General features: G+C 46.8%; 1 protein-coding gene across 4 annotated transcripts in view; it reads right to left on the bottom strand.

Moving 5' to 3' along the window:
• MYH11 (myosin heavy chain 11) overlaps positions 1-23,424 on the bottom strand; it is a 128,009-nt gene that overhangs the window by 75,452 nt on the left and 29,133 nt on the right. For all 4 annotated transcript variants that reach the window (XM_060285764.1, XM_030884047.2, XM_060285765.1 and 1 more), the window contains exon 4: positions 1,850-1,877. In XM_060285764.1, coding sequence (XP_060141747.1) covers positions 1,850-1,877 — 28 coding nt within the window. The remainder of the gene's footprint in view (positions 1-1,849; positions 1,878-23,424) is intronic.

The raw sequence follows: 23,424 nt of genomic DNA, 5'->3' as shown, positions 1-23,424 counted from the left end.
CCTCTCTTTTCTTCATCATCTCTGCATCACTTCTTTGGGAAACCTTTAGTGTTCTCCCCAGTTAGAACTTCTCTGATTTACACATTCTCCTAGTTCCTTACATGTCTCATTCTTCATAATTTTCAGTTTGTAATTACACATTTCTTTAAGTGATTTTTAAAATGTGTATGTATTTTTTTTTTAGTTCCTGAAAAGGTAGTACCTTCACAGGACCAAACAGTAAATTCAAGCAGTACCAAAGTGTGTAATTATTGTTCTAGTGTCTTGTCTTCCCTCTTGAGAAGTCATTTATTTTTGGTTCATTCCTATATGCCAAGTACTCACCAGTAGAACAGACCCATTCAATCTGTTGAATAGTGAGTGAGACAGGAGTGGGTGTAGAGGTGAAGAAGGAAGGAGGGTGTATTAGTTTCTCATTGCTGCTGTAACAAATTATACAAACGTAGCGACTTAAAACAACACAAACTGACTATATTACAGTTCTGGAGGGCAGAAGTCTGACATGGATTGTACTGGGCTAAAACCAAGATGTCAGCAGGGTTGTGTTTCATTCTGGGAGCACTAGGGGAGAGCCCGTTTCCTTGCCTTTTCCAGCTTCTAGAAGCTGTTCTCATCCTGGGCTTCCTCCATCTTCAAAGCCAGCAATGGTGGGTGAAGTCCTTCTCACACTGCATCTCCCTCTGACTCCTCCCCTGCCTCCCTCTTCTACTTGTAAGGACCTTGTGATTATATTAGGCCCACCTGGATAATCTACAATCCCTTCCCTATTCTAAGGTCAGCTGATTAGTAACCGTAATGCCATGGCAACCTTCATTCCCCTTTGCCATGTCACCTGACACATTCACAGGTTCTGGTGATTAGGAGGTGGAGACCTTGGCAGGACCATCACAGGCACTTGTATTGCACTTTGCTTTATTGCAATTTGCAGATATTGTGTTTTTTTACAAATTAAAGATTTGTGGCAACACTGTGTCAAGCATTTTTCCAACAGCATTTGTTCACTTCATGTCTCTGTGTCATGTTTTGGTAATTCTCGTAATATTTCAAACTTTTTCATTATTATTCTATTTGTCATGGTGATCTGTGATCAGTGATGTCTGATGTCACTACTGCAAAAAGATTGCAACTCCCTGAAGGCTCAGATGATAGTTAAGATTTTTTAACAACGGGTATGTTTTAATTAAGGTGTGTACAGTTGTTTATTTAGATATAATGCTATTGAACACTTAATAGACCACAGTATAGTGTAAACATAACTTTTATATGTACTAGGAAACCAAAAAATCTGCCTGACTCGCTTTACTGTGATATTCACTTCATTGCAGTGGTCTGAACTAAGTCCACAAATTTTCCAAGGGATACCTGTATTCTGCCCACCACAGGAAAGATTTTCCTGAACACTGAAAACCCTCTGAATGATTCTAAATTGAGTTAGTATCTTCTGCTTATGTATCCAGGCCTTCAAAGAAATAATGACACCAGCCACCAAATATGGCACAATGCGGTTACTAATTGTGAAATTTGAGGGTGACTGTTTAACACATTGTTTAACACAAGCCAAGACTTCCTCACCAACGGAAATGGCATCTACCTTCACAGAGCTGTTATGGAATTAGAAGCAATTCTGTCTGTAAAATATTTAGTTCAGGACCTGGCACACAGTAAGTGCTCAATAAATGCTGGTTTTTAAAAGGGGGTGGCGCAGAACAAGACAGCACCAGGTATCCCTGGCCGTTTAGGGGTGCGTGGAACAGCAAACACATCAAAGAGCCCTGTTCTCATGGACCTTTTTCTTTAATAGGTTGGATCTTGACTCTAGAAAAACAAAAGAAAAAGTAGCTTCACTTACGTGCAGAGAATGGACTGGTCCTCTCGATCTGAGAACAGAAAGAAAAAAAGAGCCATGAGTTAGAATTTGCTCTGAGCTGATCGTCTGGATATGGTGCCTCCCAGGCCTCCCATTTAAGCTCCTACATGCTGGCCCCCCTGGGGGCGACAAGGGGCCAGCTGGGCTCATTGCCCAGGTCATAGGGGATAAGACCAAAGCCAAGAGGGCAGCAGGGCTCTTTTAGATACTTTTCCCGACCCCCTGAAGTCCTGGAGGCAGCCCCAGAAAGATACCGGAGACTGACGCGTTCAGGAGGCAGTGAGAATCCCTGCCCCACTAGCTCTGGAGGGTCCCAGGAGACCCACTCTGCCCAGATTAGGTCACAGACAGAACACCGACTTTGGATCCAGACAGACTGGCATTCCAACTTGGCCACTTCCCACCTCTATGACTTTGGGCAAATATTCTTAACCTCTCCATGGTTCAGTTTTTTTTATCTGAAATATGGGGTAGTGGACATTTTTGGTTTGAAAATCCAGTATCCATTTCCTCTTCTTCCGAGAAGAGCATCCTATGGTCCTTAAGGATCCATGTTCCCTGCCCCCCCACCCCCCCACCCCGCCATCATGTACAGTCTTGGTGGGACTGACCCACAAGCTACCCCAGCCAAGAGGCAACAACATTTCCTAGGCTATGTCAATCAGAATCTCTGAGCTCAAACACCGAGCTGGATCAAGGATGGAGAAGCACAACGGAGGCCCTGAGGGGGCCTCACTTCCTGCCCCCAGAGCCCAAACAGCCCCGTTTTCTAACATTTTCTGAGGCTGGCTCCCCACTCTTCCCACCCCATCTGTGAGCTCCCCAATACTCCTCCAGAAATTCCTTTTCTAGATAAGGTCTCTGTCGCTAATCACCAGAGAACCCTGGTGGGTGCACAGGGCATCGTGAGGTTAAACGTGATTAAGCAGACATTACTGATCACCTTCTGCTCTTAAAGTGGCCTTAGGGGGTGGAGTCAAGATCCCCTATGAGGGACACGGGGAAGGTTAAACACCTTAGTCATCAGCTAGTTAACCATAACTGAGAAAGCAGAGCATCACATCCTCTGCTGGGCAATGGTGAAGCGGCAGGCATTTCTTAACTCCATTCCCTGCTCCATTCCCACCATCACAACCCTCAGCCTCTTATGATCAAAGATCTCCCGGGATCTTGTGACATCCCCCTCCAAACCCCTTCTCAGAGTAATCTTTCTGACACGCTGAACTGCCTGATCCCTCTGCTTCTTAACCCTCTTCCACTTTGGAAGTTTCTTAAAATGTTAAACATAAATTCATCATATGACCCAGCTATTCCACTCCTAGGAATCTACCCAAGAGAACAGAAACATGTCTCTACACGACTTGCACACAAATGTTCACAGCAGCGTTATCATAAGAGCTAAAAAGTAGAAACAACCCAAATGTCCATCTGCTGGTGGATGGATAAATAAAATGTGGTCAATCTATACAATGGAACATTATTCAGTCATAGAAACAATGCAGTACCGATACAGGCTACATGGATGACCCTCAAAACACGATGCTAAGGAAAAGTCAGACACAGAGGGCTACATATTGTGTGATTCCAGTTATAAGAAGTGTGCAGAATAGGTAAATGCATAAAAGCGGGAAAAGGTAGATTAGTGGTTGCCAGGGGCTGGGCTGGGGTGACTGCAAACAGGCATGAAGGATCATTCTGGGGTTTGTCAGCTGGACTGCGGTGATGCTTACATAACTCAGTTTATTGAAAATCACTGAATTTTACACTTACCTTGGGAGGATTTTTGGTATGCAAGTTTTATCTTAATAAAGCAGTTTTGAAAAGCTGTCCACGGCCCCCAGTGTCCTCAGATGAGGCCCAGAAGGGGCATCCGAGGCCTCCCGTGAGTGGCCCTGCCTCCCCAGTCCTGGCACTTCTATGTCCATCACTGTTAATTCCCCAGCAACCCCACCCGGATCAACCCCCAAACGCACTCTGTGCCTTTGTTCAGGCTACTCCTGTTGCCTAGCAGTCCTTTCTCTTCTCCTTTCCTGCCCATTTCCCTCCGTCTCAAAGATGACACCTCTTCTAAGAAGCCTTCCACACCGTGATGGAGCCAGGGGGAGGCTTGGCTGTAAATCTCCGTCAACGCTCCTAAGCTATCACAAATAGTCAACCTTGTTAGAGAGAAGAAGCCCTAAGAAAAGCCCCCAGCCTCCATCAAATAACCTGACTGCTGCCTCTAAGACCCTCCCAGACAGAAATCCTGGAACTGTCGCTGGCTCCTGCCCATCCCCAAGACAGATGTCTCCACTGCCACAGCCCCTGTGCTGCCCGAGCGCCCTGTCCCAGGCTGGTTTTTTTTCTCTTTGTTTGTGTCTCTGCCCCCACAGAACCATGAACCGCTCATAGGCAGAAGTATCCAGTTCTGGACCCCGCTTCCCTCAGTTTCTGGATCCCCAGCCCCTGAACCCTAAGTCCCTGACACAGAGAAGGTGTAGCTTGGTGAGCACTGAAAAAGCCAACCCCAAACCTGGAAGACATGAGTTTCTTGATGGGGAAGTTCAATATACACACAAGAAACTGAGTCACTCATTCATTCATTCAACAAATGCATTTAGGGCATCTACCAGGTATTCTTCCCCATGCTAGACCCTGAAAATACTACATAATAGTATCTACTACTTAGCACCTTCTCTGTGTCATGCATTATTTCAATCATTTGCCTGTATTAACTCATTCAACCCCCGTACATCCTATGAGACAGACCAATTTTATCCCCATTTCACAGATTAATAAACTGAGGCACAGAGACATTTTAAAACTTGCCCACAGTTACACAGCTAGTAAGTGGATGAGGCAGGATTTGAACCCAACACGTACTACTTATTGAACACCTATTATGGGCCAGATACACTTTTCTGGCACTTTCCCTGTGTGGTCTTTGACCCTAACCCTTTTAAGTTTAAGGAAACTGAGGTCAGGTAACCCAAAGTCACACAGCCACTTCAGGGACCAACCTGGGGGTTGAAGCATCATGCATCAGAGTCTGGGCACTTTCTGCTGTTCCAAATACAGGATGGGGCACAGGAAATGGAACGGGGATCCCTAGCGGCCAAGGCTTCTGCTGGATTAGGGAAGGCGTTGGGAGACAAGGCAGCTTGGAGAGACCAGCAGGGACCAGTCCAGGGAAGGAGTGAGGCCTCTTTCCCAGGCCAGAGAAGCAGCCTTACCACCTAAGGTCTAAGGTGACAAGAAGGAAACCGGGGCATGAAGTGGCCTCGGGGATGGAAGGCTCTGCTTCCCATGAATCAGCGTAGACCCGTCCCATCACCGCTGCCACACCTGGTCTGAGAACCATCACTTCAGGCCCAGATCCTCCCCTCCCATCTCCCTGCTTCTGCCCACGCCCCTGCCGTTCTCACAGGGCAGCCGGAGGGGTCTTCTTTTTTCTCTTATAAACTTTTAAAATTTTGGTAAAACATACATAAAATGTACCATGGAGACCATTTTAAAGTGTCCAGTTCAGCAGCACGAAGCATGTTCACATTGTTGTGCAGGCATCACCACCGTCCACCTTTTTCATTTTCCCAAACAAACTCCATCCCCATTAAATAGTAACTCCTCAGTGCCTCCTCCCTCCAGCCCCCGGCAGCCACCATTCTACTTTCTGTCTTTACGATGTTTGACTACTCCAAGTGTCTCATGTAAGTGGAATCGCACAGAATTTGTCTTTCTGTGTTTGGCTTATTTCATTTAGCATCGTTTCCTCAAGGTTCATCCATGTTGCAGCACATGTCAAAATGTCCATTGTATGGATACACCCCATTTTGTTTATCTATTCATCTGTTGATGGACACCTGGGTTGCTTCCATCTCTTGGCTACTGTGAATAGTGTTGCGATGACCACGGGTGTACACATATCTGTTGGTGTCCCTGCTTTCACGTCTTTGGGGTGTATGCTCAGAAGCAGAATGGCTGGATTATGCGCCAATTCTGTTGAACTTTTCAAGGAGTCACCATACTGTTTTCCGTAGTGGTTGCACCAGTTTACTTTCCCACCAGCAATGCACCAACATTCCAGTTTCTCCACACCCACATCAACACTTAACTACTGTCTGTTTTTTGATAACAGCCATCCTGACAGGTGTGAGGTGCTATTGCATTATAGTAGAAAAATCTTCTTAAAAGAGTCAGATCAGGGGCTTTCCTGGTGGCGCAGTGGTTGAGAGTCCGCCTGCCGATGCAGGGGACATGGGTTCTTGCCCTGGTCTGGGAAGATACCACATGTCGCGGAGCGGCTGGGCCCGTGAGCCATGGCCACTGAGACTGCGCGTCCGGAGCCTGCGCTCTGCAACGGGAGAGGCCACAACAGTGAGAGGCCCGCGAGCCGCAAAACAAAAAAAAAAGTCAGATCAGCCACGGCCTGGTCAAAACCAGCTGGCTAGTCCCAGTGGCCCCCAGTCTCCCCACCATGGCCTACGAAGTCTGGCCTGATGTGTCCCCACCCAGCTGCCTCACTGGCACCTTTCTCTCCTTACCCCTGCTCAGCTCCTAAACAGCCACCTGCTCCTCACAGAGAACACACTCTTCCCTTCCAGGGCCTTTGCCTGGAACACTCTCTCCCCAATTTTTGCCGTGGGTGATGCCTTCCCATCATCTTGAGGGCTTCCACTCTCCAAGAGGCCTTTTCTAAGTCTCTGTCCACAGGGATGCAGGCAGTTGCCTCAGGGCACTCAGGCAATTAACCTGTTTATTTCCTTCACATCACTTAGAGCCATCTGCAGTGACCTCTTGTGTTTGTCTATCTCGCTGTGCTGAAAAGCAAGCTTTACTGGGGAAGAGGGGGGCTTGTCTGTTTTGTTTAACACTGTATGGCAAGTACCTGGCATATAGCAGGTGCTCAATTGTATTTGTTAGATGGATGGATGGGAGGATGGGAGGATGGGAGGATGGATGGGACTGGAATAGCCCATGCCTATGCATCACTGGGGACCAGAGAGGATAGTCATGACCATATCTGGGAGAGGGAGGCAGATTTACATCACATAAAGAAGATCTGGTCCACTCCAGGGTCAGATGAATGAGATGACTGTGCAAGCTCCATGGACCCTATGCCCGTCTCCAAACAACCTTCCCTCTATCCCCTCAGATAACAGATGGACATTCTGGTGGCCTGGCTGAGCCCGATCCTCAGGACAAAAGGCAGAAGAGCCAAAAGGCTATTTCATTCTTCTTTCTGACTCTCATTTTTTCCACCTTGAGCTGGTAGCAAGGGCCACAGCTGCCCGCAGGGGCCATGTTCAGGGGGTCTGGAGAGGCTCCCCTCAGGCAAGTCTGACCTCTGAGCCGAGGGCCAGGGGCAGCCCTCGCAGGGAGAAGGGCCACAGGAAAGAGGCAGCCCCTCCTTTGGCAACAGGACTCTCCATCACCACGAAGTCCCGTCTTCCGGTCCAGCTGTGCTGATTCCGATCAGGCCTACATCCCTGCCTCCTGCTACGACTCATGGGCTGCTCCACAAACCTCAAGAAAGCCACATCGGAAACTCCCACACGTGTACCCAAGGACAGACGTTTAAGTTGGTCACTGCAAGAATATCAGCGAAAGCAAAGGACCGGAAAGAAACCATTCAACCAGTCTATCAACTGCAGACTAGCGAAATACATTTTGGTATTTAAAATCTGGTAGGGCATGGGCGGGGGGGATAAATTGGGTGACTGGGATTAACATACACACACTACTATATATAAAATAGATAATCAACAAGGACCTACTGTACAGCACAGGGACCTCTATTCAATACTCTGTAATAACCTAAATGGGAAAAGAATCTGAAAACGAATGGATATATGCATATGTATAATTGAATCACTTTGCTGTACACCTGAAACTAACATAACTTTGTAAATCAACTATATTCCAATATAAACTAAAAATTAACTTAGAGAAAAATCTGGGGACTTCCCTGGTGGTGCAGTGGTTAAGAATCTGCCTGCCAATGCAGGGGACACAGGTTGGAGCCCTGGTCCAGGAAGATCCCACATGCCACGGAGCAACTAAGCCCATGCTCCACAGCTACTGAACCTGCGCTCTACAGCCCGCGTGCCACAACTACTGAAGCCTGCATGCCTAGAGCCCGTGCTCCACAACAAGAGAAGCCACTGCAATGAAAAGCCCGCACACTGCAACGAAGAGTAGCCCCCGCTCGCTGCAACTAGAGAAAGCCCATGCGCAGCAACGGAGACCCAACACAGCCAAAAATAAAGAAAGAAATAGAAGACATTAAAAAAAAAAAAATCTGGTAGGGCCACACAGCAGCACATTGGGCAGCCACTGAAAAGAACCAGGCAGATCGTCATGGACTGACGCAGAACAATCTCCAAGACATAGTAAGCGAAAAAATAAAAGACTAAGTGACATAGCATTACACCTTTTATGTTTTAAAAAGAGGGATATGCGTTCACACACACACATATACATACCTAAGGTGTACACACACACACACACACACACGCGCACACACACGCACACACACACACACACCCCTTCAAATACTTGTGTATGTTGGATATATCGTGAAGCTACTCGACACCCCAACGATGGTTGTCCCTGAGAAGAGGGTCTGAGGGACTGAGAACCAGCACAGGAGGGAGACTTCCCTTCAGCTCCATCTCCTTCTGTCCCGCTCGTGTTTATGCTATGAGTATGTATGACCGTACCCGCATCTCACCAAAAATGGGTAATGTAAAAATAGTCTTTATTGCTCTCAAGGAGCCCATTATGACCATGAAACTTAGGAAAGAGAGGAAAGAAACAGCTGCCTGCCTGCAGCGTCCCCAGCAGCGCCCACCTCCAGAGTAGGCACTGTGCCGCGGGGCCCCCTGAGCTCCTTCTGTGCAAGGTGACCCATTCCACCCTCACAGCAACCCCTGAGCTGGGCACTGGCACCACGGCCACTTTACAGATGAGGGCAGTATGGTGGAGTGAGGCGACTTGCCCGAGGTCACTGCAGTGGGCTGACCTGTGGCCCCCAAAGAAATGTCCACTCAGAAACTCAGAAGGTGACCTTATCTAGAAGAGGGGTCTTACAGATGTAATTAATTAGGGATCTCCAGATGAGATCATCTTGGATTTAGGATGGGACCTAAATCAATGACCAGTGTCCTTATTTATAAGAGAAAGGAGAGGGGAATTAGAGGCAGAGGGAGAAGCCACGTGAAGGAGGAGGCAGGTTGGAGGGATGCAGCTTCAAGGTGAGGATGCCGAGGACCTGGCAGCCGCCTGAAGCCAGAAGAGGAGAAGGGCCTGGACTGGATTCTCCCTCAGGGCCTCTGGAAGGAACCAACCCTGATGACACCTTGATTTCAGACCTCTGGCATCCAGAACTATGAGGGAACAAACTCCTGTTGTTTGAAGCCACCAAGTTTGCAGCCATTTGTACGGCAGCCCTAGATAATGAACACGGTCACACGGCTAGGAAGTGGCAGGCGGGGACTCAAACTGAGGTGCATGATCCCCGAGGCCTTGCTTCCAGCCCACGGCTTTGTTCTGTCTTCCTCAGATAACCCACAACCATGCGCTGGAGGCATTTCCTTCCAAGATAAAAACAGTAAAACTTTCATCTCCCCAGTACACTCTGGAGAGAGACAGAGGTCAGCATCACAAGAAATTTGTGGAGGGAGGTACCCTGTGCTGGTACAACACCCAGCTCCTTGGACTGGAATCGAGGGAATGTGGATGCCTGTGCCTCCACCTTCCACGTGGAGGGAGAAGTCTGCTGAGGACCAGAGCAAACTAGGAAACCAGTTCAAAACGGATTCAGGAAGGGGCAGAAAGGCAAGACATGCAGGAACCAGCACCCTGTGATCAGCACACAAGCAGAGAGAGAACCCGCTGGGGCTGGCCCAGAGCCTGTACTATTTTAAGGAGTGATTTTGAGATGGACAGACGGACGGGCTATCTCCATCTATCCGCTACAGGGAGACAGGCAGTCTTTCCCAGCAGCCTTGGGAAACCTACATCCAGAGGACGAGAGATTTATAGGGTCAGATGCCTGTCCTGAGGCCTGTCCTCCCAGGTCCCCAGGAGAGGGAGCGGGCTCCAGGGAAAGGCTGGGCAGCTGCCGGGGCGGATCCACACTGGGCGCTGCCAGGAGACCTCCGGCCTGGGACATTCCCATCGGAAACACACCGGCTCCAAGCGTGGGAAGCTAACTGTGCCCTGGTTGGTTATGGGCAGGAGGACTCCTAGCTGATTCCTTCCCTGAGCTTGAGATCATGTCTGACACGAGAGAGCAGAGTTCTCTCAATGTGCAAAGCAGTTTCCCCCTCAAGTTTTGCACACACTGTTCCTTCTGCCCGGAGCACCATCTTCATCACTTTTCTACCCGCCTAATCCATTCTCTTTTTCTCTTTTTTTCCCCTTTTAGGTGAAATTCACACCACATAAATTTAACTGTGGAAAAGTGAACAATTCAGTGGCATGTAGTACGTTCACAATGTCGTGCAACTCACACTTCTGTCTAGTTCCAAAACATTTTTATCAGTCCCAAATAAAACCTCATATCCCTTAAACAGTCACTCTCCATCCCCCACTCCCCGTAACCCCTGGCAACCGCCAACCCGCTGTCTGCCTCTATGGATTTGCCTATTGTGGACATTTCACACAAATACAATTGTACAACATGTGGCCTTTTGTGTCTGGCTTCTTTCACTTGGCATGATGTTTTTGAGGTTCACCCCCGTTGTAACATGTATCAGAACTTCATTCTTTTTTATGGCTGAATAGTACTCCAATGTATAGACAGACCACATTTATGGTTCCACTCATCTGTTGATGGGTGTTTGGGTCGTTCCTAGCTTTTGGCTATTGTGGACGGTGCTGCTATGAACATTCAAGTACAAGTTTTTGAGCACCTGTTTTCAATTCTTTGGGGTATATACCCTAATCCATTCTTGAAATGTCACCCTGAGAGTCACCTCCTCTATGATACTTTCTCTGACTCCATACCTCCCTAGAGCTAAGTTGAGGGCCTTTCTACTCTACATCACCCCCAGGGCTGCCATGGACAGTGGTATGAGTTGTACACTGCATAACTCTAAGGGAGAACCATTCCCACTGGTCATTGTAGATTTGTATATTTATTACAACCATCTTTCAGCAGACGGAAGAAAGATGCCTTGAGAAAAGGGTACCTTTTTCTAATTCTATAAAGGTACCACCTGTTCTAGTGGTGACCCTGGCTCCCATAGTCCAAAGATTCCGTCCATCGTAGCACTTAACCTCACCATGATCATTGTTTCACCTCAATACTTTTTAGGAGAAAAGGATTATTTGGAATGGTAATGGACCATTTTCCCTTAATATGACAGGCAGAATATTTCTTTTTCATCTTAGTAAAAATTATGCTACTTTACCAAAGAGTAGAAACAATACAAATGTCCAACTGGTAAATGGATAAACAAAATGTGGTCTATCTATACAATAGAGTATTACTCAGCCATAAAAAGGAATGAAGCACTGATACAGGCTACAACAGGGATGAACCTTGAAGACATTATGCTAGGTAAAAGAAGTCAGTCACAAAATACCACATGTTGTATCATTCACTCCATTTCTCCTAAATATCCAGAAGAGGTAAATCTATGGAGACAGAAAGTAGGTAGTGACGGGGTGGAACTGGGAGTGGGAATGGGGGAGTCACTATAAGAGGCCACAAGTGGGCACAAGATTTCTTTCTGGGATGATAGAAAGATAAACTTAGATTGTGGTGATGGCTGCATAACCTTGTAAATTCACCAATAACTGGTGAATTGCATATCAAAATGGATTGATTTATGGTATATAAAGGACACCACAATAAAAGTTTTTTAAAAAACAATGTTACTTTTACACCACCTCTAAAGCAAGAGATCTGATTCTTTAAACATCATACAGATCTATTCATTTTTCAAGTTACAAAACTGCTTTTTCTTAAATAAGTTATTAATTTTTTATTTGGATTACAAAATTAGTACACAACAACTGCAGAAAGTTTGGCAAAGACAAAATCCCCCTACGCTGTGACGGTTAATATTTGGATATATCTCCTTTTCATTATTTTTTATAGCGGTTTAGAGTGATTTACACAATTGATGCCATTCGATGGCGTGATTTTCTAGTCCTTTTCATTTAACATTTGACTATAAGTGCTGACCATGTCATACAGTCTTTGTTGCTGATATTAAATGGGCTTGTAATAGTCTATGGGGAGGCTCCTGCTGCTTCTCAACCTCATCTGGTTACTTCCCTCCCCCACTTACATCCCAGCCACACCAGCCTTCTTGGCACTTCCCTAGCATATCGTACCCATTCCTGCCTCAGGGCCTTTGCACTGCCTCCTCCTTCTGCCTCTAAAGCTCTTCCCTGGTTCTTGATGTGGCCACAGCTCCTTCTCACCTTTCATATCCAAGTTCAAATATCACATCCTCAGATGCAGCCACCTCTGACCACCATGCATTCAGAGCCACTCCCTCAGTTTCTCTCTCTTTTTTTTTTTTTTTGTGGTACACGGGCCTCTCACTGCCGTGGCCTCTCCTGCTGCGGAGCACAGGCTCCGGACGCGCAGGCCCAGCGGCCATGGCCCACAGGTCCAGCTGCTCCGTGGCGTGTGGGACCCTCCCGGACCGGAGCATGAACCCGCGTCCCCTGCATCGGCAGGCAGACTCCCAACCACTGCGCCACCAGGGAAGCCCCCTCAGTTTCTCTTGATCCCATCATCCTGTTTTATCTTCTCCTTAGGGGGGAAAAATAACTGTATAATTTCATCACTTGAAATTATTTATTTATTTATTTGCTTACTTGACAAAACTGCTTTAATGCTTCTCCTACTGGCCCATGAATTCCCGAGGTCCAAGGGCTGTGTCTATCCAGGGGGGCAGGGGCTATGTTTGACACATAGTAGGTACTCAGGAAATGCTTGTTGATTTGAATCAGTCTCAACCAATCATTTTCTCTCTCTCTCTCTCTCTCTCTCTCTCTCAGAAAGGCAATTCAGATTGAAGCCACAGTCAGCGCTTCTTCCTTTATTCACATATTCACTCAGCAAACAAGTCCAGGGCCCGTACTATGTGTCAGGCACTGGAAACACAAAGTTTACTAAGACCTACTTGGTCTTTGCTTTTGAGAGGCTTATGATCCAGTGTGGGGGTCAGATGGGCAAAGAACGGACTGCAAGATGTGGGCAAATGCCACAATGGGTATATGCCAGAAGTGCTACAGAAGGGCTGTTTTAATGCTCCCCAAGAGACAGACAGGACCTCTTAGCAGCTGAGGGGACAACTGAGCCACACAGAGGAGGATGTGTAGGAATCCGCAGGGGAAACGGCACCAAGGAGGCAGAGCATCCCAAGCAGAGGGCCCAGGCCACAGGAAGTCAGAGATGGGAAAGAGCACAGCACGAGAGCAGAGATGGCAGGGCTGGAGCCCGCATCCCAGCACCGCCTGCGCCTGGCTGAGCTGCCGGGCCCGGAGCCCTGGGGTCTGCCTCACCTCACACCCCAGCCCCAAACGTGCCTGTCTTCCCTCCTTCTCCCGGGTCGGGGGTCTGGCCTTGATGAGCAGGTGTGCGGGGGAGCTTTCCAAGGACAGAAAGGGCTCCCTGCTCTCTCCCCCGCACCAGGCCTGAGTCTCCCAGGAGACGTCCAGCTCCCCACAGACCAGCTATTTCGGCCTGATCTCGACACCAGCTCGTGGTTTCTGGCTGGGGAGCCAGAGGCCTGCAGGCTGACCATAAAAGGACAAAACCGAGCTGGGCCTGAGAGCAGCCCGGGCTGGCAGCTTCCCTTCCTCCCTCCCGCGCCAGGCTGCTGTGGGACCCAGGGAGAGGGAGGTGGCCAAGCCCAAGTCCCCGCAGGGTCACCGCTCCCCCCCGACCAGGGAAGAACCTGGCCTCCACCAAGTGCAGAAAGGTGGCTCCCTCCCTAATGCCACCCACAAAGGTGGATGCGGAGGGTTCCAGACCCAAGGTCAGTGCTGGGCCTCCACCCTGGGCCCAGCCAGGTGACAGCTCAGGCCCTGCACTTGCCTGCCTGGTGCTGTACTCCCCAGGCACTGTCCAAATCAACCCTCACAACCACCGGGATAGGGATCTCCTCATGGGACAAATGAGGAAACTGAGGCACAGAGAAATGGGCGCCTTGGCAGAGCTGGGATTTGAACCCGCTCCAAAGCGACTCCCTAAACCTCTGCTCTGTAAGTCCAGGCTTTCCTCTCTCCACCCTCCTCCCCCCAGCAGCGTGGGGAGGAAGAGATTCTGGGTGGGCAGAGGTACTCTGAGACCTTGTGCTGGACCCCAGCAGGACTCTTCCAGACCCGCATGGAGCTCTGGCATCTTTAATAGTGGAACTGGCCAGCTAAGGGGGCATGGGTACCCAAAGATGGATATCCTCCCGGTGGCCTCCTGGGCCACAGCTCCCACCTCCACTTTCTCACTTTCTGTGTCCTGCTCTCTGCTCCAGCCCCACAGCCTCGTGTGTCCCATCAGCTCCCTTAGGCCCACATGTCACCTCGTAAGGAGGCCTCCTCTGCCCTCCCAGCCTGGGACAGGTCCCAGGGTCCACCTCACAGCTCCCTTGACCTTCCCGACAACACATGTACTTGTGGTTGGATTTGATTAACATCTGCAACCCTCAGTAGACTGTGTCCTCCACCACAAGCCTCCCCACAGTGAGGCCTCAATCAATACTTTTGGACAAAAAAGGGAACATGGAGCTAGATTCTCTCTGAGGCTGGGAGGACACAGAGCCAGGAGGCTGGAGCCTGCATAGCCCAAGAGGAACACACCATCACCAAGTGGCAGCCAGAACTTCCCAAATCCACTCCCTTAAGCATATCTGCTTCTCCAACTCAATATTTACTGCTTATTTTAAAAATTTAATTCTCCTTAGCTCTTTCCCATCTGTGTGAGACACCATGGGCAGTCCGTAAAATGCTCATCAGAATCAGATGATCCTTCTTCCTCATTTCCTACCTAAGAACGTGATCTTCTCATGATACCTCAGAGGGCCAACCAGATGGGGCCAGACAGATGGAGCTGCCAGCATCCCTCACACCGCCAGGCCAGATGCTGAGCAGAGAGCTGCAGCAAAGTCTCCAAGAGGCAGAGAAGCATGCAACCGGTCCCCTCCCTGGGGATGTGTCACAGGAACACAGTCTCAAGAGCAAAATGACTTGGAATTACTTCCCAGCTCCACCTCTTAGGCAACTCAGAGCATCAGTTTCCTCACCAGGAAGGGATGTGAAAATGAAATGAGACTGGACACACAAAGAGCTTAAAAATACCCAAGGCCCATTCAAAAGCATAATAAGTGCTATTACTATTAGCTTTTTTATCATTACCACTCCATCCTCTCAGTCCTCTACAACAGTGAGCCAGTGACGTGGTTACAGACGGCAGTGATTCTGTCCCAGGAGGACAGGGTATCAGGCCAAGTTCAACCCTTTCTAATTATAAGGCCTAAGCCAGTCCCTTAGCCTTTTGGGGCCTCAGTTTCCTCATCTGTTAAATGGGGGTAATAGCACTACACTATCTACCATACTGCCTCAGAGAATGTTTCCAGGGTGGCAAAAGGTGACGTTGCCAGGTTTGACACTCAGCTCGGGGGCCAAGCCATTCAGTGCTCTGAGCCTCAGTTTCTTCAGTCTGTCAAATGGGGAGGCTGTCCTGCAGGGGACCGGCAACGGCCAAGGGAGGCAGGATCTACGGGGCAGAGAGCCCAATGAGCATCGCTGCCCTTCCTGTCTCTGCTGAGCTTACAGGGGAGCCCCTTGGGAGTTGGGGGAGCACGAGCCAGCCCCCCAGTGCCTGCCGGCCATGGACAGAGGGTTCAGACTGAGTGTGGGAACTTGCAAAGCAGAGAGCGGAGTTTGGATCACTCCACTCCCACAGACCTCTCCGCAGCCTGAAGAGGCTTCAGCCAAGAGCTTGGGCTGATAAATGTCTGTAGCTGTTGTTTTTTTCTTTAATCCCCTGAGAGTGGCCATTGGGTGCTAATTAGGTGAGGACACAACACTTCCAGTGACAGATCCTGACGGTTCCTCTCATCCTCAGAATGAAATCTCATCTGCCTTTCACACCGTCCCTCACCCCAGAGACACACAGAGGGGCGGTGGGAGATCCAAAGTGGATTTTGTCGGGAAAGCTTTGGTGATGCTTTCCCCACACTCATCATGCTAATTTGCTGAAGTCACTAATGTCAGCTTCCCAAGTGCTGGGCCCTCAACACTAACCCCCTGAGATGTAAGGAGACAGTCCTGCAGGAGCAAACAGCCTTCCATGGGGCAGGAGGGGCCTGTGCAGCAGCTCAGCATCACCCACTTGTCCAGCAAGCCCTGGGCTTTGCAGTTTGATAAAGCAAGTCCAAATCCACTCTGATACTCATGTGTCAAGTTCTTCACCTCCCTGAGCCTCAGTTTCCCCAGCAATAAAATGGGGCTAAAAATAGCACCTGCCTCCAGGGTTGGATTATCTGACCAGTCATGTAAACATAGGTCCACAAGCAAAGGAAGGGAGGGAGGTAAAAATAAAGAACATTTCAAAGGAGTCAATATTTGCTATGTCTTAAAAACTATCATAGTAAATGTCATGGGAAAATTTAAAACTTTGTTGGCTTTCATTACTTTATAGTTTAGTGTTCTTTTTATTCTGGATTACATGTGTGGGCACCGTAATAGTTTCAGGGCTTAATTTAAAGGTTCTAATCTGATCCTGTCTCCCTTGTGGGTTTGTGGGAAGGATGAATGGAGATTATTTCTGGAAAGCCCTGTGCATATAGGAAGCACACAATAAAAATCCACTATCACCATTATTGCTTCTTTGGAAAAGGTGTGAGAGAATTTCCATCAAAAGATAGTGGGTTGAATTGTGAAAATGACTATACTACCCAAAGCAATCTACAGATTCAATGCAATCCCTATCAAAATACCACTGGCATTTTTCACAGAACTAGAACAAAAAATTTCACAATTTGTATGGAAACACAAAAGACCCTGAATAGCCAAAGCAATCTTGAGAAAGAAAAACGGAGCTGGAGGAATCAGGCTCCTGGACTTCAGACTATACTACAAAGCTACAGTAACCAAGACAGCATGGTACTGGCACAAAAACAGAAATATAGATCAATGGAACAGGATAGAAAGCCCAGAGATAAACCCACACACATATGGTCACCTTATCTTTGATAAAGGAGGCAAGAATATACAATGGAGAAAAGACAGCCTCTTCAATAAGTGGTGCTGGGAAAACTGGACAGCTACATGTAAAAGAATGAAATTAGAACACTCCCTAACACCATACACAAAAATAAACCAAAAATGGATTAAAGACCTAAATGTAAGGCCAGACACTATTAAACTCTCAGAGAAAAACATAGGCAGAACACTCTATGACATAAATCACAGCAAGATCCTTTTTGACCCACCTCCTAGAGACAGGGAATAAAAACAGAAATAAACAAATGGGACCTAATGAAACTTAAAAGCTCTTCCACAGCAAAGGAAACCATAAACAAGATGAAAAGACAACCCTCAGAATGGGAGAAAATATTTGCAAATGAAGCAACTGACAAAGGATTAATCTCCAAAATATACAAGCAGCTCATGCAGCTCAGTATCAAAAAAACAAACAATCCAATCCAAAAATGGGCAGAAGACCTAAATAGACATTTCTCCAAAGAAGATAGACAGATTGCTAACAAACACATGAAAGGATGCTCAACATCACTAAGCATTAGAGAAATGCAAATCAAAACTACAATGAGGTATCATCTCACACCAGCCAGAATGGCCATCATCACAAAATCTACAAACAATAAATGCTGGAGAGGGTGTGGAGAAAAGGGAACCCTCTTGCACTGTTGATGGGAATGTAAATTGATACAGCCACTATGGAGAACAGTATGGAGGTTCCTTAAAAAACTAAAAATAGAACTACCCTATGACCCAGCAATTCCAGTACTGAGCATATACCCTGAGAAAACCATAATTCAAAAAGAGTCATGTATCACAATATTCATTGCAGCACTATTTACAATAGCCAGGACATGGAAGCAACCTAAGTGTCTATCAATAGATGAATGGATAAAGAAGATGTGGTACATCTATACAATGGACTGTTACTCAGCCATAAAAAGAAACAAAACTGAGTTATTTGTAGTGAAGTGGATGGACCTAGAGTCTGTCATACAGAGTGAAGTAAGTCAGAAAGAGAAAAACAAATACCGTATGCTAACACATATATATGGAATTTAAAAAAAATGGTTCTGAAGAACCTAGGGGCAGGACAGGAATAAAGATGCAGACGTAGAGAATGGACTTGACATGGGGAGGGGGAAGGGTAAGCTGGGACAAAGTGAGAGAGTGGCGTGGACATACATACACTACCAAATGTAAAATAGATAGCTAGTGGGAAGCAGCCGCATAGCTCAGGGAGATCAGCTCTGTGCTTTGTGACCACCTAGAGGGGTGGGATAGGGAGGGTGGGAGGGAGATGCAAGAGGGAGGGGATATGGGAATATATGTATATGTATAGCTGATTCACTCTGTGATACAGCAGAAATTAACACACCATTGTAAAGCAAGTATACTCCAATAAAGATGCTAAAAAAAAAAAAAAAAGATAGTGGGTTGAACACAGGTATTTAGCGCTTCTTCCTCCCCAAACCTTACTAAAGTGACAGTAAAGGGGTTTTTCAAAAACACATGAAGCCGTTGAAATGAACAAGAGAGGAGAGAACAGCAGCACAACCTGGGAAGCCAGCAAACAGGATGAGTGATGACAGTCCCAGGAGAGAAGTCTAAGCTGGCAGTGGGGAAAGTGGAGAAGCAGAGCCCCCTGCCTCCAGCCCCAAACCTCAGTAACTGGCAGCCCCCGGGGCCTTGGGAAAGGGGTAGAGGGAAAAAACCCCACAAGGACTGATTGAATGTCTGTTTGAGAAGCTGCTAGATACTCCAGATACCTTCTACACTCCTGCAGCCAAGTGACTGCCCTTCCCACAACCCACAGAAGGGGGGCAGATTTATTCTCTGGAGAGGAAGAAATAGAGGGTCTCTGTCTTGGGGGACACCAGGACCCTACTGACAGCAGGAGAGTAACATACAAGTTTGATCCCACAGTTTGAAACCCTCAGCCTCTTCTCAACTAGACCCTCAAAATGATGTTAGACAGATATTTCTCCTCCAGGCAGAAGATTGCACAAGTCTTCTCTGAAGAATCTCATCAGCCCAAGAAAAGAGACTGAAAGATACAGAAGAAGTGCCCCGATGGAGCAGCCCAGCTTCACCCGCCCATAGCCAGGCTCATCACGAGCAAGCTCCTCCTGCAAGCACGGAGCTGCCATCAACCTTTTGGTGCCCATGCACTAAAGCATCCCAGATGAATGGACAGCCAACAATTCACTGAGCATCCGAAGAAAGCCACTAATAAGACAAACATAAATTAAAACAAATAAAACAGAAAATATGCCTCTTGGAGGAAACAGAGACCTACCTGTGGAAAAGTACCCTCCAAGAAAAGGGACATACATGGAAAAAAGAATGTTATAAGAAAGAAACATTCAGGAAACAAAACAAAGCTCTTCGAATTTTTTTTTTTTAATGAAAGCAGTCATTGAGAACTCAATGGAAGGTTCATAAGATAAAGTTGAGGTAACTGCCCAGAAAATAAATGAGACGAGAAAGATGAAAATCATAAAAACAATCTAGGAATTCCATTATGGAAATAAGAAAACATCTAGAAAAAAACAGGAGAGAGAATACAAAGAGAAAGAAATCATTAAGGATGTAATTCACAAAAATTTCCCAGAATTTAAGGATGTGAGTTTATAGATTATGAGGGTCCACTCAGTCTCCAGCGCAATGGTTGAAAACAGACACATGCCAGATTCCACCATCATAAACAGGGGGATAAAGAAGAGTCAGGAAAAAAAAAAAAAAAGCTTCCAGAGAAGGAGAAAAAACTGGTCATACACAAAGGATCAAGAATCAGATTGGTTTTTTTTTTTTTTTTTTTTTTTTTTTGCTGTACGCGGGCCTCTCACTGTTGTGGGCCTCTCCCGTTGCGGAGCACAGACTCCGGACGCGCAGGCTCAGCGGCCATGGCTCACGGGCCCAGCCGCTCCGCGGCATGTGGGATCTTCCCGGACCGGGGCATGAACCCGTGTCCCCTGCATCGGCAGGCGGACTCTCAACCACTGCGCCACCAGGGAAGCCCCAGATTGGCTTTTATCTCCTCAAAAATGAAACTGAATCTCAAAGCTAATGAAGCAATGCCTTAAAAATTCTGAAAGAAGACTATTTCTTGCTTAAAAATTTAGAACCAGCTAAACTGCCCTTAAATATTAGAGAAGCATCAAGACTTTCAGATATGCAAGATCTCAATTTGCCTCACATACATCCTTTCTTGAGAAGCTGCTAGAGAAAGTGTTCCATTTAAACAGGGAGTAAATCAAGGAAGGAGACCTGGAAACTAGGAAACAAGGAATCCACCATGAGAGCATTGAAGGGTATTCCAAGAATGATAAAAGAAGATCCCAAATGTCAGCTACCAGTCATAGAAGGTAGCCAGGGCAGGTCAGAAGACTCCAGTAGCGATCACCTTCATGGAGAAGCTATCAATAGGATCTTGAACACATAGCTAGACATATTAGAAGGAGATTAACATATTCTGAAGGAAAATTTGGGGTAGAATTAGTGATTAAGTACATAGATAATCAAGTTGGGAAAAAAAAGGCAATTACTAACTCCAGGGAAAAGAATAATTGTACCGGAAAAGCATTCACAAGACAGTGCAGAGCTCAGCTGTGAATAGCATCTACACAGTCATAATAATGTAAACTCTGAATATAGTTTTCATCAACGTTAATACAAAACTATGTTGGGATTCTATGAGATAGGGCGCAAATGCATGTGTGCTGGGAGGAGACAGGAGGCGCAAAGCAAAGGAGTGACTGAGCTAAATCCTCATGTTCCATGATGAAAAGTCAATAGGCTAGGGCTTCCCTGGTGGCGCAATGATTGAGAGTCCGCCTGCCGATGCAGGGAACACGGGTTCGTGCCCCGGTCCGGGAAGATCCCACATGCCGCGGAGCGGCTGGGCCCGTGAGCCATGGCTGCTGAGCCTGCGCGTCCGAGCCTGTGCTCCGCAACGGGAGAGACCACAACAGTGAGAGGCCCGCGTACCGCAAAAAAAAAAAAAAGAAAGAAAGAAAAGTCAATAGGCTATTGACTAAAACAGGGGAAAAATTAAGATATGAGCAATATACTCAAGTTTTTTAGTGATTACAGAGGTAACTATCCAAAAATCAGTTAAAGGGTTGATAATGGATACCCCTGGAGAAGGGGAAAGTAGAGAAGCAACAAAGGAGGGCTATTTTCCTTAATAAGCCTTGAGGAATTGACTCTGAATCATCTTCACATATACCTTCACTAAAAATAAAAACTAAAAATGGAAAAAAGGAACAAAGAATCCCTTTAGGCATGTAATACTCTAGCAGCCTATAGAACGGTGCATATGGAATGTTACTATTTGTGGGGAAATCTTGGGGAGAGGGAAATAGATATGTATCTGCACACATGTGCAGAAAATATCTCTAGGAGAATATCTAATAAACTAGAAACCATGGTTATCTCTGGGGAGGGAAATTAGGCGTCTAGTGCACAAGGGTTGAAAGGTGAGAATTTTCAGCTTTTGAATTTAATCTATCATCTCTCCAAAAAAAAGAAAAAAATTGGGAAATGTAAAAAGTAAACACAACATCATGTACACATACACATATATAAGCTGCATCTTTAAATGCCTACTTCTCCCATCCTCTTCTTCCCCAGGGGCTTGGCTTCCTTTGAGGAGGGGGTAGTCAGTAAATTATGTCTTAGAAATCCCCTACCATATTCCCAACTCCCCTGTTACTATTCTCAGCCAGAACGCCACCCCAGATCCCCTTTCCCCTCTTAGTAAGCCATCAAGGCTTATAACTCCCCACCCCTCTAAGACAAACCCCCCCATCCTGACCCTGGTTGGTTCTTTTCTTTAAACAACTCTGAGAGTTCTTCCTTCATTCATCACAAATATTAACGGAGCAGCTACTCCACGACAGGCACCAGCAAACATGCCAGAGATCCAGTGATGAGCAGGCAGACAAGGATGGAGTTTGTGGGTTTTATGGAGTTTAGGGGTCCTCGGGAACTTAAGCATCTACGTCACATATTTTAAACATTTCATTCTGTATTCAGTGAACGTGTTCTCCACCCCTTCCCAACCCCATCTCTTCACACTCCAGCCTGTTCCACAGAGGACTTGAGGAGGAAGCCACAGCTGCTAGCTTGACACCTCCAAGATAGAAAGTTCAGCATGATTCAAGCCAAATGACTGTACAGCCTGGAATAGCAACATTCACCAATAGAGTCACAAACTGAGCCCACATGTTCCTTCACAAAAACCAAATTCCCACTTTCTAGAGAAAAAAAATTATTTTTCCCAAGCCTATATTTTTCTCCTTGATTTTTTCTTGGGGGGGAGGGATTTTTTTCCATTGCAGTCTATCATCACTAATTTGCCAGGAATCACCAGGTAAGGCCAAAAGGAATACATACGTAGCAGCTGTTGATTAACATTTAATCTAAAAAGAGTTTATCTTTTATGGTTCTGTGCGCTCATGGCTGTCATTTTCTCTTGAGGTTTGAAATTTCAAAGTAATTTTATTTTTAAAAATTAATTAATTAATTTATTTTTGGCTGCGTTGGGTCTTCGTTGCTGTGCGTGGGCTTTCTCTAGTTGCGGCGAGTGCGGGCTGCTCTTCGTTGTGGTGCGCGGGCTCCTCATTGCAGTGGCTTCTCCTTGTTGCGGAGCAGGGGCCCTAGGTGTGCAGGCTTCAGTAGCTGTGGCACGAGGGCTTAGTAGTGGCTCGCAGGCTCTAGAGCGCAGGCTCAGTAGTTGTGGTGCACGGGCTTAGTTGTTCCGTGGCATGTGGGACCTTCCCGGACCAGGGAATGAACCCGTGTCCCCTGCATTGGCAGGCGGATTCTTAACCACTGTGCCACCAGGGAAGACCCTGAAATTTCTAAGTAATTTTATATTTCACTATATAATTCTGTGTTAAAATATAGGGCCTAAAAGGAATGAAATGTTATCAGCCCCAGGGGTCCCGGTATAGAGTATAACATTGCCCCATGGATGGGAAGTTGTCTAGGGAGATGAAAGTTATCACAATACAAAAATATTCTTCAATGAGACGACTATTTAGGAAATCAGAACCCACTGAAACATCTTTCTCTGGTCTGCATCACTGTTGCCCTCCGACTCAAAGGCTTCACCTTGCCAACTACTGGGTGCCAACATCCATTGTCTTGATACAAACACAACGAAGTGGCAGCTCCGCAAAACTGTTGATTTCCCTGAAGGTGCAATGTCACATGTCCATGCCCTCTGAAAGGCCACAGAAAGTCAGATCAATTCACAACCAAATATCAGAGAGTCATCGGGAAAGGTAACATAACAGGGGCTTTGAGGCGCTGTGTTAAATGCCAAATAAGTAAAAGCCCGTGGC

This window comes from Globicephala melas, chromosome 15, assembly GCF_963455315.2.
Source record: "Globicephala melas chromosome 15, mGloMel1.2, whole genome shotgun sequence".
NCBI lineage: Eukaryota > Metazoa > Chordata > Mammalia > Artiodactyla > Delphinidae > Globicephala > Globicephala melas.
This window is presented reverse-complemented; position numbering and strand designations above follow the sequence as displayed.